General features: G+C 40.5%; 2 protein-coding genes across 4 annotated transcripts in view; one reads left to right on the top strand and one right to left on the bottom strand.

The window, feature by feature from the left end:
• bmpr1aa (bone morphogenetic protein receptor, type IAa) overlaps positions 1-11551 on the top strand; it is a 225358-nt gene extending 213807 nt beyond the window's left edge. For all 3 annotated transcript variants that reach the window (XM_080215778.1, XM_080215777.1, XM_080215776.1), the window contains 3 exons: positions 2561-2736; positions 3754-3884; positions 8442-11551. In XM_080215778.1, coding sequence (XP_080071904.1) covers positions 2561-2736; positions 3754-3884; positions 8442-8567 — 433 coding nt within the window. In that variant the 3' untranslated portion in view covers positions 8568-11551. The remainder of the gene's footprint in view (positions 1-2560; positions 2737-3753; positions 3885-8441) is intronic.
• A 111-nt stretch (positions 11552-11662) lies between these two features.
• mmrn2a (multimerin 2a) overlaps positions 11663-18553 on the bottom strand; it is a 40692-nt gene continuing 33801 nt past the window's right edge. Inside the window, exons 6-7 of the mRNA XM_080215779.1 lie at positions 16544-18553; positions 11663-14635 (exon numbers count right to left, since the gene is read on the bottom strand). Coding sequence (XP_080071905.1) covers positions 14244-14635; positions 16544-18553 — 2402 coding nt within the window. The 3' untranslated portion in view covers positions 11663-14243. The remainder of the gene's footprint in view (positions 14636-16543) is intronic.

Here is an 18553-nt window from a genome sequence, read left to right as displayed (position 1 = left end):
ATTCGCGACTCCAAAATGCGGTAGATGCTGGGACAGTGAGTAAATTTGAGGAGGAATTAGACAGATTTTTAATTGGTAATAGGTTGAAAGGTTATGGGGAGATGGCAGGAAAACAGGGATGGGGAGCATGTCAGCCATGAAGGAATGGCAGAGCAGACTTGATGGGTCAAATGGCCTAATTCTGCTCCTTTTTCTGATGAACTTATGGTGCTGTCATGAGTATCCTCCGAAGGCATACACATCTAAACATGCATGGCATCAGCGCAGAAAGCCATGTTTGTGCTGGGGCTTGAATCCCTAAGACCTCTGACTCAGACAACAGTGTTACCAAATAAGTCGAGTTAACATGGGTAAAAATAACTGCTCCTATTCATTCAGTAATTCATCACACAATGTAGGAATTTTGCCAAGCCTAGCTATTTTTGGGAGAATAACACACTTAAGTATGCCCCTAGAAGGTCTTGCCATGATTGTAACATATACTTCCTCCCAGTATATTTATTTAACTCTTGTTTGCCACAAAATGCTGATTTCTGTACATATTGCTTCCTAGCAATTATCTGAATCTGGATGGTTCGCTTTTAATTTCATACTAAAAACTCTATGCATGTTTCTCCATTTCCCCCTTATCTCAGGATGCTACAAAATGTTCACATAGGAAAGGTAAAAGTCAACATAACCGGCTGCCCCAACCATGGCTTTTGACTTTTTAGCTCATTCTTCGTTATTACATTAAAATGTCAGAAGCAGATCCATATTTTTGTTGATGATTTTGTTTCGCAGTTATTGAAATGCATGTCTCCATTCTAAATGGGCCATACTTAATTTGTACATCTAGCCAGAAATGATTCTTGGGCTCCTTAGGGTTTCTCCCTATGTTGCGGGAGGTCAGAGCAAAGGGGTATTACGTTTCAGTTAAGAGCTAGACTGTTGAGAGGTGATGTCAGAAAACGCTTTCTCGTTTGAAAGATGATAGAAATCAGGAACTCTGTTCACTTGAAAAACTACTGACACTGGAGGACAATTTAAAATTTCAGAAGTGAGGTTTTTGTTAGGCAAGCATTTTAAATGTTCTGAAAACAAAGTGGGTAAATGGAGATAAACCACAGAGTAGCCTTAATATAATCGATTTGCTCTGAGTGCTGAATGGCTGACTCCTGTTCCTATGTTTGTTTCCCAGATTTAATTGAATCAGGAAATGTTTCATTCATTTTATCTTACACTGCACTATTCAGAGACAACTACAAGGTGTCAATGTGTGAGAATGCTTACTGAGGCTGCCTAGTCTAATGATTCAGGATGAGGCAGTTGGGGTAGTTGGATCCATTCTCCATTCCAACTTGGGCAATTCATTAACTATACAATAGTTAGCAAACTGCTGATGGGAAGCTGCCACCTAGTTGGTTAAAAGTCCCTGAAGTTGAGTTCTATTTGCAGTCATTTCTTAGGTTTTACTGAGAAAACTTCATCATAGAATTCAGTCCATTGGTTCTCCACTGATTCCCCAACAGAGCATCTTACTCAGGTCCAATCCCCATATTTACCCCACTGATTGCCCTAATCTACACATCTTGGGGCAATTTAGCACAGTCAGTCCACCAAACCTGCACATCTTTGGGCTGTGGGAGGAAACCCATGCAGACATGGGAAAACATGCAAACCCCACACTGTCAGTCACCCAAAGCCAGAATCAAACCCAGGTCCATGGAGCTGAGGGGCAGCAATACTAATCACCTGTGGTTTGTGAAACAACTTTATCGATTTACAAAATAATTCTGTTTAAGCTTATTTTTAATGCACAGGACTAGACATTGTTAGAGCTGTTTTGACGGTAAGGGTTGGAGATCTTCAGTTAGAGTCTCCTAATATTTGATTATTTTGGCACGTGTGCAGTGTGATGATTGCCTGAATTAAGAGGAAAGGTGCATGTATTTACCTTGTAGTATCTCTTATGTATACACCCATCACAAGCCTAGAGTTGGATAATGCTGTCTAGACCAGGGCTTCCCAAGTCTTCCCCCACTGAAACCCCATTTTGATAATTGCCATGACCTAGATGTGTGAGCCAGATTGGAGGGTAGAGCTGTGAGAGTAGGTTGATGGAGGGAGCTGTGAGACTGGGGTTAGCAGAGCTGGTGGCAGCAAGAGCTGTGAAGAGGTGCAGGGGTGATATTTAAACTGCTGGGTTTTCCATTAAAACACCAACCTTTTGGAGCAAGAATAGATCTCAAAGATTAGTTAGTTAGGCCATAGCCATGTCCAGCACTGGAAAAAAGCACGAGGATTTAAACAGGCCTCAAGATGTTAGCACTTAATCAGGAGCCTTTGCTGCCTTGTATGCAACCCCAGAATTGCATCTGGAGTCATGACCACACTTTGAGAAGTCCTGGTCAAGACTCTGACATGAAGAATGAGCATTGGCTTAATGTGAGTAAATTGATATGTTGAGAAATGGGGAATTTCTTTTCCCAGACATCAAAATTATAGTAATGAATTTAAGATGTTTCCATTAGTTTTGAATGTTCCTTCCGAACTCCTGTTCCTTACCTTTTCTTCACAGTGATACAAACGAGGTTGATATTCCACTGAACACACGAGTGGGCACCAAGCGATACATGGCACCTGAGGTACTGGATGAGAGTCTCAACAAGAACCAATTCCAGGCTTATTTGATGGCAGATATATACAGCTTTGGCCTCGTCATATGGGAGATGTCACGCCGCTGTCTTACAGGAGGTATTTCACCGATCAGAAATCAACATAGTAGAAGATATTCAGATAGAACTTGCATTTCTCAGTTCAACAGATTTCATTCAGAATTTTACTTGTAATTGGAACTCCCGTTCTAAGGCAGATAACATACTGATTTGTGTTTGTACGATGCATTATTCTACAGAAAAGGTAGATATATATAGAATCTAATTGTCAAATAAACACACTGCCTCCAGTAAACCAGCATTTGGGTGTTTGGCAAGGAATTATATAAAATAAAAAATGCGATCTCCAGGTTGGAAGCAGCTGGCATTAAATGGTTTGTTTTCTCTCTTTTAAGATTGTTACTTATCTGCAGCTGCATGTGTTATGTGATACGCAATTGACAAAACGTACACTAATGCAAAACTTTAATTTGTATAATTATACATAGATGTAGACAGACGAAGATAGATGAATGAGTTGAGATGCTCTGAAAGTTCCTTGCATCTAATTTGTGTCTTGTGAAAAAATATCTTCTAAGTCTATCTTGAACAAAATTTAAGATGCAGCACCTATAGCTTTCCTTTAAGACACTTAGCTTTGTATGACAAATTCATGAACATGCTTGATCATGTTTGCACCACTTGAAATTTCTGTACACTTTCCTGTGAATTCCCTGAGATGGGCTGTCTTGAGCTTTCAGCCCTGTTGCCTGATGCTTTATCCCTCAATTTTTCCATTATAAATCCTCCCATTTTTACAGATAATTCTTATTGGGGAATCATCCCAAGGGTTCTGGCTGCCTCAGTGTATTAGCCATTCTTCACATCTTTGTCTACTAGACTATCTAACAATGGCAGACATCAATCAAGAACACAACGACTTTAGCACTCCAGTAACCTTGAGACTCTGAGGCAAATCATACCAGTGTCCCAGCAACCTGGTTGAGATTAACTAATTCGGCATAGAACAGCAATCAATCCTGAAACCTTGTGGTGCCGAGTGTATTTAACACATTAAGTCATCAGGAAATTTTAATTTGATTTCTTTTCCCTGCAGGCATTGTAGAGGACTACCAGTTGCCATATTATGACATGGTACCAAATGATCCCTCCTATGAGGATATGAGGGAAGTGACATGTGTTAAGTGTCTCCGTCCAACAGTTTCTAACAGATGGAACAGTGATGAGGTGAGAATTTGGTTTTTAATGTGACCTTTAAGGACACTGCAGCTCTTCTGACTGACAGTGTAAGTGATGCTGTCAAATACATTGCTCAGTTCTTTGAATTGAGCTCCATGTTTTCAAAGTTTGCTACATAAGTTGGATTGCCATATTTGAAAGATGTGCCAGAGGGGAAATTTAATAAAACAGATTTTACAGGTCAGTGCACGTGAAATCTAAAGCTTATATTAGATTTCTGTAGTTAAAGTAAAACAGAAGTATCACGCACTTAGGTTTCATGATCATTTTGTGCTTGAACTTGCAAATAGCTATTAAAGCAGAGAGTAGATGATTATTACCTCAGATGTAACTAATATCTTGGCAACAAGCCTGCCAATACATCTAGCTCGCTAGTAGCTGAAGACTATTTTATCTCCTGGGCCTTGCTCGCTAGTAGCTGAAGACTATTTTATCTCCTGGGCCTTGCAGACACTGCATACACCAGTATCTGGATGAGCTAATATTTGAATGAGACCTTTCTGGATCAACAGTGAAGACTGCTTCAACCCACCTGCTGGTTGGTGTTCAGATGAAGCCTTGAAAAAGAATAGCAGATGTTTGTATCGAGCATACAAGCTGCCTTGACCTAGATCACATTTCATCACAGAATCCGAAGAAGGAAAACTTTACAAAATCCGAGAAACTTAACAGCTCAGAGTCATAGAGGTTTACAGCATGGAGACAAGCCCTTTGGCCCAACTTGTCCATGCATCCAGTTTTTAACCACTAAGCTATTCCTAATTGCCCACATTTGGCCCATATCGTTCTATATCCCTTACCCTGTCTAAATGCTTTTTAAAAAACAAAATTATACCCACCTCTACTACTAGCTCTGGCAGCTCGTTCCAGACACTCGCCATCCTCTATGGAAGAAAATTGCCCCTCTGGAACCTTTTGTATCTCTCCCCTTTCACCTTAAACCTATGCCCTCTAGTTTTAGACTCCCCTACCTTCAGGAAAGGATGTTTACTATCTACCTTATCTATGCCCCTCATCATTTTATAGACCTCTATAAGATCACCGCTAACCCTCCTACACTCCAGAGAAAAAAAGTCCCAGTCTATCCAGCCTCTCCTTATAACTCAAACCATCATGTCCAGATAGCATCCTAGTAAATCTTTTCTGCACACTTTCTAGTTTAATAATATCTTTCCTATAGTAGGATAACCAGAGTTGTACACAGTATTCCAAGTGTGGCCTTACCAATGTCTTGTATAACTTCAACAAGACGTCCCAGCTCCTGTATCCAATGTTCTGACCATTGAAATCAAGAATGCTGAATACCTTCTTCACCACCCAGTTCACCTGTGTCTCCACTTTTAAGGAGATATTAACCTGTACCCCTAGATCGCTTTGATCTATAACTCTTCCCAAAGCCCTACCATTAACTGAGTAAGTCCTGCCCTTTTCCAATCTATCAAAATGTATCATCTCGCAGTTGTCTAAATTAAACTCCACCTGCCATTCATCAGCCCCTTGGCCCAGTTGATCAAAGATCCTGTCGCAATCCTAGATACCCTGCTTCATTGTGCACTGTGCCGCCAATCTTGGTTTCAACTACAAACTTACTAACCATGCTTCCTAAATGCTAATCCAAATCATTAATATAAATGACAAATCACACTGCACTTAGTACCGATCCCTGAGGCACACTACTGGTCACAGGCCTTCAGTTTGAAAAACAACCCTCTACAACTACCCTCTGCCTTCTGTCATCAAGCTAATTTGTATCCAATTGGCTACCTCATCCTGGATCCACTGAGATTTAACTTTGTGCAACAACATTACTGTGCAGTACCTTGTCAAAAGGCCTTGCTAAAGTCCATGTAGACAACATCAACTGCACTGCCCTCGTCTACCTTCTTGGTTATACCTTCAAAAAATTCAAACTCGTAAGCAATGATTTTCCACTCACAAAGCCATGCTGACTGTCCCTAATCAGCCTTGCATTTCTAAATGCCTGTAGATCTTGTCTCTCAGAATACCTTCTAACAACTTATCCACTACAGAAGTTTGGCTCACTGGCCTGTAGTTCCCAAATATTTATTGGCAACCCTTCTAAAACAACAGCATGACATTTGCCACCCTCCAATCTTCAGGTACCTCACCTGTGGCTGTTGATGATGTAAATATTTCTGCTAGGCAACCTGCAATTTCCTCCCTAGCCTCCCATAACGTCCTGGGATCTGTCATCAGGTCCCGGAGATTTGTCTATCTTGATCGCTATTAGGCTTCCAGCACCACCACCTCTGTAATATGTACATTCCACAAGACATCACTATTATTTCCCCAGGTAACATCCATGCCTTTCTTATTAGTAAACACTTTTATCTATTTGTAGAAGTTCTTCGGATTTTCCTTTGCCTTATCTGCCAAAGCAATCTCATGTCCCTTTTTTTGCCATCCTGTTTTCTCTCTTAATGCTACTTCCTCTATACTCTTCAAAGGATCCATTTGATCCCAGCTGTCTATGCATATCTTATGCCTCCTCCTTTTTCAGGGCCTCAATATCCCGAGTTATCCAGGGTTCCCTACTTCTACCAGCCTTGCCCTTCACTTTAAAAGGAATGTGTTTATTCTGAACCTTGATTAACACACTCTTGAAAGCTTCCCACTTACCAGACATCCCTTTGCTAGCCTGCAGATTCCTCCCAATCAACTTTTGAAAGTTCCTTTCTAATGCCATCAAAATTGGCCTTGCCCCAATTTAGAATTTTAACTTTTGGGCTAACCCTATTATTCTCCATAGCTACTTTAAAACTAATGGAATTATGGTCACTGGTCCCAGAGTGATCCCTCACTAACACTTCTGCCACCTGTCCTTCCTTCCTTTCCCAAGAGGAGGTCAAGTTATGCCCCTCTCTAGTTGGGCCATTCACATGCTGAATGAGAAACTCCTCCTGAATACACTCGAGATGAATTAGGTTAATTGCATTGGCCGTGCTAAATTCTCCCTCAGTGTACCCGAACAGGTGCCAGAGTGTGGCGACTAGGGGATTTTCACAGTACTTTCATTGCAATGTTAATGTAAGTCTATTTGTGACTAATAAATAAACTTTTATTTTTTAACTTTTCAACAAATTTCTCTCTATCCAAGCCCCTAATACTATGGCTGTCCCAGCCAATGTTGGGAAAGTTGAAGTCCTCTACCATTAACACCCTATTTTTCTTGGAGCTCTCTGCAAACTCCTTATGTATTTGCTTCTCAATTTCCCACTATAAGGAGGATTTTTTTTGCCTGTCGTGCTGTGCTGGTTCTCGGACAATATAGCCACATTTACTCCTAAGTATTGTTTTGTCCATAAATCCTATATTAATTGTGAAATGTGATTGGAGTAGTTAATTTACTCCCTGATCAAACTGCTATACAGCCAACTTAAAAGTGGATTACCCTAATAGGCAAGGGGCGGTAAAATAAATAGCAACTTAAAAGCTAACATAAGAATAGGAGAAGGCCATTTAGCTTCTTCAGCCGTTTCTTCCATTCTGTTAGATCGCCGGACAATCTGTGTCCACGTACCCGACTTTGCCCCATGCCCCTCAATACTTCTGGTTAACAAGCTCAGAATTAACAACTGATCTAACATCAGTTACATTTTTGTGGAAGAACTTGAAATGTTAACCAACTTTTGTGTTTAGAGGTGTTTACTAAACTCATTTCTGAAAAGTTTAGCTCTAGACTTCTGGTTTATGCACCCAGTCCTAGTCCTAATTCTGTACCAACACAAATAATTTCTCCCAGTCTACCTTATCTGTGCCTCTTAATATCTTTGATCAAATCACTTCCAAGTTTAAGGAATCACAATCCTAGATTGTGTAATCTTTCGTCATAATGTGGAGATGCTGGCATTGGACTGGGATAGGCACAGTAAGAAGTCTCACAGCACTAAGTTAAAGTCCAACAAGTTTATTTGGTAGCATAAGCTTTTGGAGTGCTGCCCCTTTGTAGGGCGGCGTTCCGAAAGCTCATGTTACCAAATAAACCTGTTGGACTTTAGCTTGATGTTGTGAGACTTCTTGCTGTGCTTTCCTCATAATTTAACACTTGGTGACCAAATAGCATTCTGGAAAATTATCCATTTGTATAGATGAGCTGTACAGGCAACAAGAGATCACTGTCATTATTTAAGTTGATAACTTAGTTCAGAAAGTCCAGTTGGCACTATATATGTGAAGTAGATTACTGATTACTTGCTTTGGGATGTGGGTACAGATTTGCTCATTGTTTGAGTAGAGATGGAACTGGCAGAGGTGCCTTACCTTGGCAGAAGCTGAGGAGGAGTCTGTAGGACTGGTAAATCTCTCAAAATAGAGCGCACAATTAATTGGGAGGAAGTGGTGAACCTCAGTCAACTTGGAATTCCAAATTAACTGAGAACCTATTTTTTTTTAGTTGTTAGCAGTCTACACATTGAAGTACAGATTGAAGTAAACATTTTCCTGAATGCTAGAACTATAAGGAAAGCGTTTCACAGTCTCTTAGTGCAGTCTCTGCCCTAATGTGCTCGTTTTCACCCCTTACAGTGTTTAAGAGCAGTCCTGAAGCTGATGTCAGAATGCTGGGCTCATAACCCTGCCTCCCGGTTGACAGCACTAAGAGTGAAGAAAACACTTGCCAAAATGGTGGAATCGCAAGACATCAAGATTTGATTGAGCCACTACACAGCTGACATTACTACCCCACAGAGGGTCAGGATCTTCGGGTGTGTAGATAGAGGACTGGGCACCCAGTCACCCTAATCTCTTTGACACACCATACTAGATAGGCTGCTAATAATGACCTTTAGAATTCGGAACTATTACATGCATGGCATAGTGTGGGATAAAGGACGTTTGATAATGAACCTCTATGTCATACTTCATAACTACAGCATCATGTTAAAAACACGACTGTGTCAATGAATGCTGTTGGACTATCATAAACTTCCTTCGGTTTCCTATGTGTTGCCGCCTTTATCATGCTCTGTTGGCGGCCCATAGTGGAACGATACTGGCTGGCACCATGGGAACTCTAGAAATGGTGTATCACAGCCAGGAAAGATAGTGCTTTCTGTGAAAGCCTCAAATCTGAATGAATTTGAAAAACTATTGCTGGGAGGTTAATAGTCGCTTTTCATCTGCTATCTGTAAATGGGGTCAGGTGAACAAATCTGCTTTTGCCTGTCTTCGTGAGCCACAGGGGCATCAGTTATTTCTCTACCCCACCCTCAAAACCTTAAATTGGCTGGTTTTAGGCATTTTCCAGAACTTTGTGAATGCCAGCTGCACAGAATGAACTTCTGCTTCCGTGCCAGTTACAAAACACAGTTCCGACGTTTCGTCTTTTTAACCCCAAAAGCGGCTAGCTCCACTACTCTGATTACACATCAGCAATCAAGGGATTCATTCTTGTGTTCTGGAACCAATGTTGCTGCCAAGGTTTGTAGAACGGTGTGTTTTCTAGGAACTAGAGAAATGGTTTCGTGTAGTTCTGTTCATAATGTGTCTCAGCTATCCTCAACAGTAATTATGTCCTGGTTATAGCACTGTCTTAATTTTAAGTATTTTGCTATTTGCTAGCTGAAGCTCTCAAATATTCAAGGAGTTCCGTTTTAAGTCAGCCTATTTCCTCTGGGGCAAGAGAGCAAGTCCAAGTATTGGTCAGTCAGTCCAGCTAAACTCACGGAAGGTCAGGCAGTGTTGAGACTTCAGCAGTCCTGTGCTAGTGGTGTGGTAAGTGTCTGAAATGTAGTTCTGCTAACTTCTCAGGAGTGTTGGGGGTGAGAGGGTTTCTGACCAAGTATGTTAAAAATTATTCCTACACAAGTGTAAAATGTTATTAATCATGAATACTACAGACACAAATGAAATGCTGCATCTCTTGAGACTTTTAACTAATGTAATGTGTGTTCTGCTAACATTCTTTAAATCTGAAGTTCCAGTAGCGATTTGATGTAAATTCTGTTCCATTGAATGATCGTGGGGGTGAAATATCACTGCCAAGAAATGAAAGCTATCTCACCAATTCTCCTAATCCGCAAAGCTATTCCACTGATTTATGATCCTTCTTCAAGTTCAGTGTTTTTTGTCACACTAACAGTCAGTGTCAGGAGAGGAGTGTCAGCTTCACTTGTGTTCCATGAAAAAACAAAAAACTATGATGGTGCATGCAAAGTGACGTTATTTTTATTTTAAACTACACAATGCCAACTCCTGTGTTATTTTATTTTGAGCAATGCCAACCATCTTTATGAATTGATTGATTAATAATCCTGTTAATGGCTGAATAACTTGTGCCAGGCCAGATGCTGCAGTCTTGTAAGATGTTATGTAACATAATGTTTATAACTTTGTGTAGTACAGCTGATGCAATCTTGCCAGCTTTTCTTGTAAATATGATAGCCAAAGTAGGGATTGAGGCCCCACCCCACCCTCCACTATGCTGCCCTGTTCCTGGGAAGGATGAGGAAGATAGTGATGGTCCATTCAAATGAACAGGCTTATTTTTGTTGTGTACCATGTACAGTTGTATAAATCTGCATTTCTTGGTTGCCATGTTTACTTTGAACATGAATGATGCAGTGCCCATAAGTAAATTTGAATGTTTATCAGTGAGATATGATTTTGTGACTTATGCCCAATCAGCATCACTGCATTGTGTGTTGCATTATTTTTGTGTGTGGCCTGATGTACTGCCCTGGAGATGGTAAATTTTGGAAATTTCTTTCACAAATACCAAAGCCCTATGTCAAAGACTGTGAAAAGCACCATGTCATCAGAGCATGAAACTTGGATGTTTGGCAATCTGCAGTCTTATCATTGTGTTCCTTTTCAGTAATGTTTGTGTTGAATTGGAACAGCTTTTATCATTTGGAACTTATTGCAGGGGGATTCAGATCAGAAGTGCTGAATCTTCCTTTCAGTCACTACAAAATAATGAACGATTGATGTACAAATGGTGAATAATGCTGCCAATCCCTGCATTCACCCTGCCCCTTCTGATCATTCATTATTTCAATGTGCGCAGGTAATCCTTTTTATTTACCCCGAGGTGCAGAGGGGAGCAGGAGTCACTACAGAAAACAACGCTGTTGTGATGGAGGTATAAAAAGGTCCTGTAAATCTGAGAGGCAAGGGGAGGGGGGAATTCAATGACCTGTCCACTTTTATGATGGATATTCTGACCTATCAGAGGAAATGATGCAAGTCAGGGAGTTTGTTTTAAAGCAAGTGTTTTTAATGATGGTGCCTTTTTTTCTCAAATCAGCCTGCCTTTTTTATTTAAAGATAACGGGGAGAGAATTCCATCTGCCAGCTGCCAGACCAGCATCTCCCTATCAATGTGTCATTGTAGCATAGACAAAAATGTATGAATCTAAGTATTATGAAATCATTTAGTTAGTGTATTTGTACATAATAAATGGACAGAGAACAAAAGGGTTAAAGCAGTAATGTTACTCTAATGCTTATGTCATTGCAAGTAAAACAAAATGATTACCATTAAAACAAATGTAATGATTTATAAACCTATTTTGTACAGCATCTGGTAAAGGGTGCCTTATTAAGTTTACCACAGATTACTTTGCAAAAGGTACATCATGTACACAGATTATGTCCTGTATCTGACTCTTAAATAACATTATTTTAGTACACAACTGCACTGTTGGCTGTGTTTATTTGTTTTTCTTCCTTTGTTCACTCTTGAACTGGGGTCATGACAGCTGCAGAGCCTGTAGATATAAGTGAAGACCCAAATAAATTGCTGCAACAACAGTCATGTGACATATAATTTGGAGAATTCAATAAGGTGAATTAAATTATGTGGCAATTTAAAAAAATTTGGGTACAGAATGAGGACAAATAATGTTTTTTTTCCGACCGGTATGTTTGCTACCTCTCATATTTTCCTAGGATCTGGTCTGAATCTGAATCATTCCAAATGTTAATATAAATCAACCACAATCCGCAATTGTGCTCAATTGGAATTATTCTGAATGTAAATCAGAATCAAATGACTGTGATTCTGAATCATGAATGCGAATAGGAATCGATCTGGATGTGAACCTGGATCGATCTGGGTGTGAACCTGGACCCATCTGGATCTCTGCTCAATCTTCTGTTAGGAAAAGAGCCCTAACTTCTATGTATTTAAGCAACTGAAATTCCTCATCCCTGGAAACATTCTGCACTCACTCATGCTCTCGTATCTTTCCAAAAGTATAGTGCCCAGAACTGGCACAATACTGCAGTTGATGTGGAACCAGTATTTTATACAGGTTTACAATAATATCCTTTCTTTAGTACTCTGTGCGCCTATTTATAAAACCCAGGATCCCATATGCTTTTTTTCTTGAATTTCCCTGTCACCTTCAATGATTTGTGCACATATACACCTAAGTCCCTCTGTTCTTTCACTCCCTTTTGAATTGTATCCTTTATTTTGTAAAAATAAATGGCTTCACGCTTGTTTTTCCATTCCATCAACCTGTCCATGTTTTGAAGTTTTGACATTATCCTCCTTGCAGTTCACAGTACTTCTGAGTTTTGTGTCATCTGTAAGATTTGAAATTATGCCCTGTACACCCACGTCTCGGTCCTAACTATAAATTGGGGTCCCCTGCTGCTCTTAGCATTGACCCCCTATGGAGCTCCACTATAAATTTTGAGGTAAGTCTGAGAACAACCATTTACCACTACTATCATTCCTGTCACTCAGCCAATTTTGTATGTATGTTGCTATTGTCCCTTTTAGCCCATATGCTCTAACTTTGTTCACAATTCTGTTGTGTGACACTTTATCAAATGTCTTTTGGAAGTCCATGTGTACCACCACAACTGCATACCCTCGTCAATCCTCCCTGTTACCTCATCAAAGAATCTTGTGCAAGTTAGTTAATCTCAATTCTCCCTTAACAAACCCATTTACTCAAGTGACTGTTAATTATATCTTGAATTATTGTTTCTAAATCTTCACCACCACCACCAAGGTTAAACTGACTGGCCTATAGTTTGGCTTCTCTTTACATTCTTTTTAGAACATAGAAAGTACAGCACATTACAGGCCCTTTAGCCCTCAATGTTGTACCGAGTTTTGTCTGAAACTAAGATCAAACTATCCCACTCCCTATCATTCTGATGTGCTCCATATGCCTATCCAATAACCGCTTGAAAGTTCCTAAAGTGTCGGACTCCTCCACTATCACAGCAGGCAGTGCATTCCACACCCCAACCACTCTGAGTGAAGAATCTACCTCGGACATCTTTTGGAACTAGGGTGTAAATGTGCAATTCTCCAGGCCCCTGGCACCACTCCTGAATCTAATGGGATTGGAAAATTATGGCCAGTAGCTCCAATCTTTCTTCCCTCAGTAACTTGGGATACAGCTCTTCTGGTCCTGATGACATATCACCTTTTAAGTGCAGGCAGCCTATCTAATACCTCCTTATCAATTCTAAACCCATCAACTGTCTCAGCTACCTCCTCTTTTACTATGACTTGCATAACATCATCTTCCTTGAGAAAGACAACTGCAAAATGCTCATTTAGTATTTCGGCCCTGCTTCTGTGTGTAATTCTCCTCTTACTGCTCATTGGGAACTTTATTAAGAATTTTCCACTTCAGTTTAAATATATATTTTTTATACATAGCGCTAGTGTTTTGTTCAGATTAATATATTGCAAAATGAATAAGGAAACAAATGGGTGCAGTGATCCCTATTCGGAGTTGGTGACCTACAAAATAATGTCTTCTGGTGAAAGATCATCGTTAACTCTTTCTCCATCGATGCTGTTTGATCTGAGTATTTCAGGTGCTTTCCCTTTTTATTGCGAAATAACGTTAGCTGTGGGACCGACAGGAGGTCTTCCAGTCAGCTTTGCTCACTTTTAGACCAACAGTTTTGGAAATGCAAGCTTAGCTGAATTTTTGTGCCCCTTTATGCAATGATAAACTAAAATAATAAAAACTAGAGCATGTTGCCACAGCAATGATGTTTGTGCTAATATGCTAATATCTTTAATATTAAACAATATGCAGTTCAAAATTTATTACTGTAATTGTCCCAATTGGGATACCTATTTTTGTAATCTCTGAATCAAATATAATGCATCTACAGGAATGTGAATAAATACAACCATGAGCTACGACAAAAAGAGGAACTGGGGTGGGCCATTCAGCCCCTTGAGCCTGAAAATCCTAGGGAAAGACTTTATAGTGAGGGAACACAGTGCAGCAATGTAAGGGGAAGATGATCATCAAAAGTCTAGTTCCTGAATAGAAACCGCCAACAATGAATTTGTTAAAATAGTCTGATGTTTCTTCTATTTTCAGGACTGGTAGAGAAGCCTTAAGATGTTTTAAATAATAGAAATCCACTAAATGTTGTCTCTGATGGGGTCCGTTGAATTACAGTCCCTTGTGCCACCTCTACCCACACTTGCTGTCCTTTACTGAGCTGGAGGATGGCATAGCCCCAAACCAGGCTGCTGTGCTGATGGCTTTTCCGACTGTTATGAAATGCGACCATGTGATTACCATCAACCAAAAGATACCCAAGACCAAGTCCATGGTTGAACTCCACAGTAACCACAAACACATAGATGCCTTTGACTGGAGCTTTAAAGTAACCTTTTTCCAATGAATAACCATTTCCATGGTTCAGGAAGATCTGGTCAAACTTCAAAATCATGTTTGTTCCTGAATTGTTGGTAAGTCCCACGTAAAACGCCACCTGGAATTCTATACAAAAAGTAAGGAAATAGACCAAAGTTAAACAACTGATTACCTTTTTTGTGCTATTGGTTGAAGGATGATTATTGGTCAGGACCCCAGGAGAACTCTCAGCCCTTGAGATAGCACAGTATAGTACCACAGACTGCAGCAGTTCAAGAAGGTGTGTCTCACCAGCTTCTCATTGAGAAAGAAACGTGGATATAGTTATGAGCATCAATCCAGGCATCCTTATCAAGATAAGGTGAGGGCAAATGTATCTCAGCCTAATTTCTCTTGCTTTCTGGGAACTGCTACCCAAGGTGGGACAGCTGCTCCACAGACTGGATGAGCAACAGCCTGACTTGGTCACATCATTTATCAGCGGACATTCTGTATTACTGCCTCAACAGCAGGATAGACCCTCAGCAGGGTTTGGGGGGGAGGGAAGGCAGTCAAGGGTGAGATCCCTTAGGAATAACAACATTGACTGCAGACCATAAATCTCATAGTTTCAGGAGAAAAAAGGTCAAAGAAATCTTTGTTTATTGCCATTTGTACAGGGAGGTGGTGGCACAGCCACATTGTCACGAGACTAGTTTTCCAGTGACGCAGAGTAATGTTTTAGGACCTGGGTTCAAATCTCACCATAGTAGATGATGAAATTTGAATTCAGTAAAAGTCTGGAATTAAAAGGTCTAATGATGCCCATGGTGTAAAAACCCGTCATTAATGTCCTTCAGGGAAGGGAATCTTACCTAGTCTAGTCTACATGTGACTCTAGAGCCACAGCAATGTGGTTAACTCTGAACTGCCCTCTGAAGTGGCCGAGCAAGCTACTCAGTTCAAGGGCGTTTAGGGATGGATGTCCACGTCCCATGAGTGCATTTTTTAAAAAACCTAATCCTCCTGGAACCACACAACTGATCAATTAGAAGTTCTGAGAGAAACAAGTACAAAATGCACTTTGGATAGATTGACTATCACCAAGTGTGACTTAGTAATAACTATCATTGACTGAGTCTTGAAGACTTTGTTGTTTGGAAAAATGTCCCAAGGCACATCAGAAAGATAAAAAAGATGCAAACAAATACTGAAACAAAGAAGGAAGCTGTGACCAAAAGTATGTTCAAAGCAGTTTTAAGTAGGGCTTAAAGTAGGGAAGGGAATTCTCAAGCATGGGCCTAAAGTGACAATGGCGAGGATAAAGAGAGGTAGATCACAGAAGTTCAGACAGTAATGGAGAATTTGGATAGATTGTACATTTACAGTAGTACAGTGAAGCTGGCTGCTGGCCTCGGCCTTTTGGCTAAGATCAAGTGTAGTATCAACATGCTGCACTTGGTGGAAGTCATTAGGTTACATTTCAGCTTCATTTGAAGCAATTTTTTCAAACGGCATCTCGGCCTTTTGGCCAAGATGCAAATAAGATCAAGCCTTGGAGGAGGAGCTAACCTACTCCAATTGGCTTGAATCATGTAGATCAAGCCCAAGACAGGAGGTGAGAGCCCTGTCTTGTCAGCTTGGATCGGGAATGTCTCAACTTGTTGAGACTCTGAATTGGCTTTAATTTGACTTGATTGGATTGGAATAAAGTAAACAAAAAAAAAGTTTTTAACACAAGGCAGACAAGGCTACAAAGGAGTTTAAATTTGAGGGTGGAAATAATAAGATTCTGGGCAACAAAGTCTGGGCTAGACTGAAGCTTATGGAGGGTGGAAGATGGAAGACCAGTCAGGAGAATATTGGAATGATCCAAGTGTAGAGCTGCCTAAGATTGGATGAGAGGTTCGACAGCATATGCTCCACCTGGAGAAGGAGGAATGATGATGGAGGAGGACAGTGCGGTTAAATCGTGTCAAAGGGGCTGCAGAGGGGTTGAAGAGGAATAATGCACAATAGTCACATTCTTATTCAGCTACTGAAAGGTGCACTCACCCTGTGCATTTGGGATGCTACTTAGGTTGACTGCAATTGAAGCATTTCCATAACTCTCCAGCTGTTTGCTGCCATGGTGACCCTGCCTGTGATGCTTTCTCATTCGCTTGGAGCCAAACTGGCCTCGTCCAGTATGGAATGTCCCATTAGAAAGGTTGCTCACATGACCAATGAGCTTCTGAAACACAGAGATGTGACTGTCAAGGAACTGTTTTAAAGATGACACGTCTGACTGCACATTCTTCACCGACTTTATAACCAGCTCCTTTATTTGCTCCAAGCTCTGATTGTAGTAAGGATCTTCATTATAGCAGTGGGATTCCAGTTTAATTACTTTCAAATTCAACATCTCAATGTCTCTTTTAATATTTGATATTTCGTTAGAACCATACTTTGAATCGTCCATCTGTTCCTTTTCCATTGCTTCATGGTTTGGTTTCGTGTGTTCGAGGGAAAGGTGGTTTCTGTCCTCTATTTCTGAAGAGTTTTCCTTCAAAAAGTTTCCTTCAGTATCAGAACCAATTAATTCCTTTGATCCACTCTCTTCAAGTGCCAGCACCCTGTTGTTGATGTCTTCCAGGATCATTTTGTGGTTGGCAAGGTCTTTCTGTGTCTCATTGAGGTTCTGATATAAAACACTAATGGAAAGCTTTTGGAGCTCTGGTTCATCGTCAGATGTGATCTCCAATATGTCCTGCCCCGTCACACTCTGCAGAATAACTGTGTGTCTCAAAGCATCTTCCAAAAGGGAACTGAAGGAACTATTGAGGTATTTGATGTGAGAATCCATTCTGGTGTCTATTTTTTTCAAATGTCTAATTTCTCCCATAATCATTGTGGAATTCTGCTCAAGTGTTGCGATGTCTTCAGTTAAAGTGTTGATTTTTTCTTGCTGCGAGTACAAAAAGTTCTGGACATCTTGATGTCTTTGTTGAGAAGACCTGAACAGATCTTGAACAGAATAATTTAAACTAATTCTCAAATCCAGCTCCTGCTGCTTAACGTCGCTCAGATCAAAGTACATTTTGTCCATAAAGTTACTGGCATTCCTTAAGCTATCAACAACGAAACCATAATCGGCAATTAACTTCTGACAGTTGCAAAGCTGATCGTCTTCTGCCATTCTATATAACCTTTGTTTCAGTTCTTTCATATCACTGTCAAGATTGTAAAGACGTTCCTCTTGACTTGCGCTTCTATGGTTAAAGGAAACATTCAGTCTCAGAACATTCTCTGTAAAACCCATACTGGTCTCAGTCAGTTTTTGATCCATCTCTCTCTTCAGGCCTGCCACCAGTTGTGCACTGTTTGAGTCCTGCTCCTCCAGTTGTTGCCGAAAATCAGTAACTACCTTCGGCGCAGGGTGACATGATCCACAAATTCTATTCAAGTGTGTGAGATTCCTTGAATGAACCTCAACAGTTTCCCTAAGCTGGTCAAAGTCCTGCTTTGACATTCCTTTGACAGCTTTCGAGTTGCACGGTGAACAGGATTTGGAGCCTTTGAGTTCAGTAATCTTTGCGAGATGATCATTTAAAATGTCGACTTCTTGCCATAGCCTGTCCTGTTCTCTCTTCATCTCAGCTGTAGTGTTATCTAGAAGATGTGTTTTCATCTGAATCATCTTCTGACTGCGCTTGAATTTTAGATCAGTTTCTGCTTTAATCATGGTTAGGTTGTGGTCAAGGTTAACTTTCTGGGCATGCAATTCGTAATCTAATTTCTGTTGTTGCTCATGCAGCATGTTGCCGATCTTCTGCAGCTGCTCAGTGTTCTCATCAAGTTTCAGTTGTAACTTGGCGCCAATTTCCTCCAGTTCCCTTTGAGGCATTCGCTGTTTCGTGAGCTCGTTAATATTCTTCCTGTTGACCTCTATACCTTGTGATAAATTGAGGACCACATCAGATAGGTCCTGCAGGCTTTTGTGAAAGATTGTCCACAAGGAGTGAAGGTGCAGTCTCAAGTAATTTTCGACATGATGTTTTAATACATCCTGAAGCATTGGAAATT

This window comes from Carcharhinus amblyrhynchos, chromosome 31, assembly GCF_965287045.1.
Source record: "Carcharhinus amblyrhynchos chromosome 31, sCarAmb.v2.hapA, whole genome shotgun sequence".
In the NCBI taxonomy this organism is placed as follows: Eukaryota; Metazoa; Chordata; class Chondrichthyes; order Carcharhiniformes; family Carcharhinidae; genus Carcharhinus; species Carcharhinus amblyrhynchos.
This window is presented reverse-complemented; position numbering and strand designations above follow the sequence as displayed.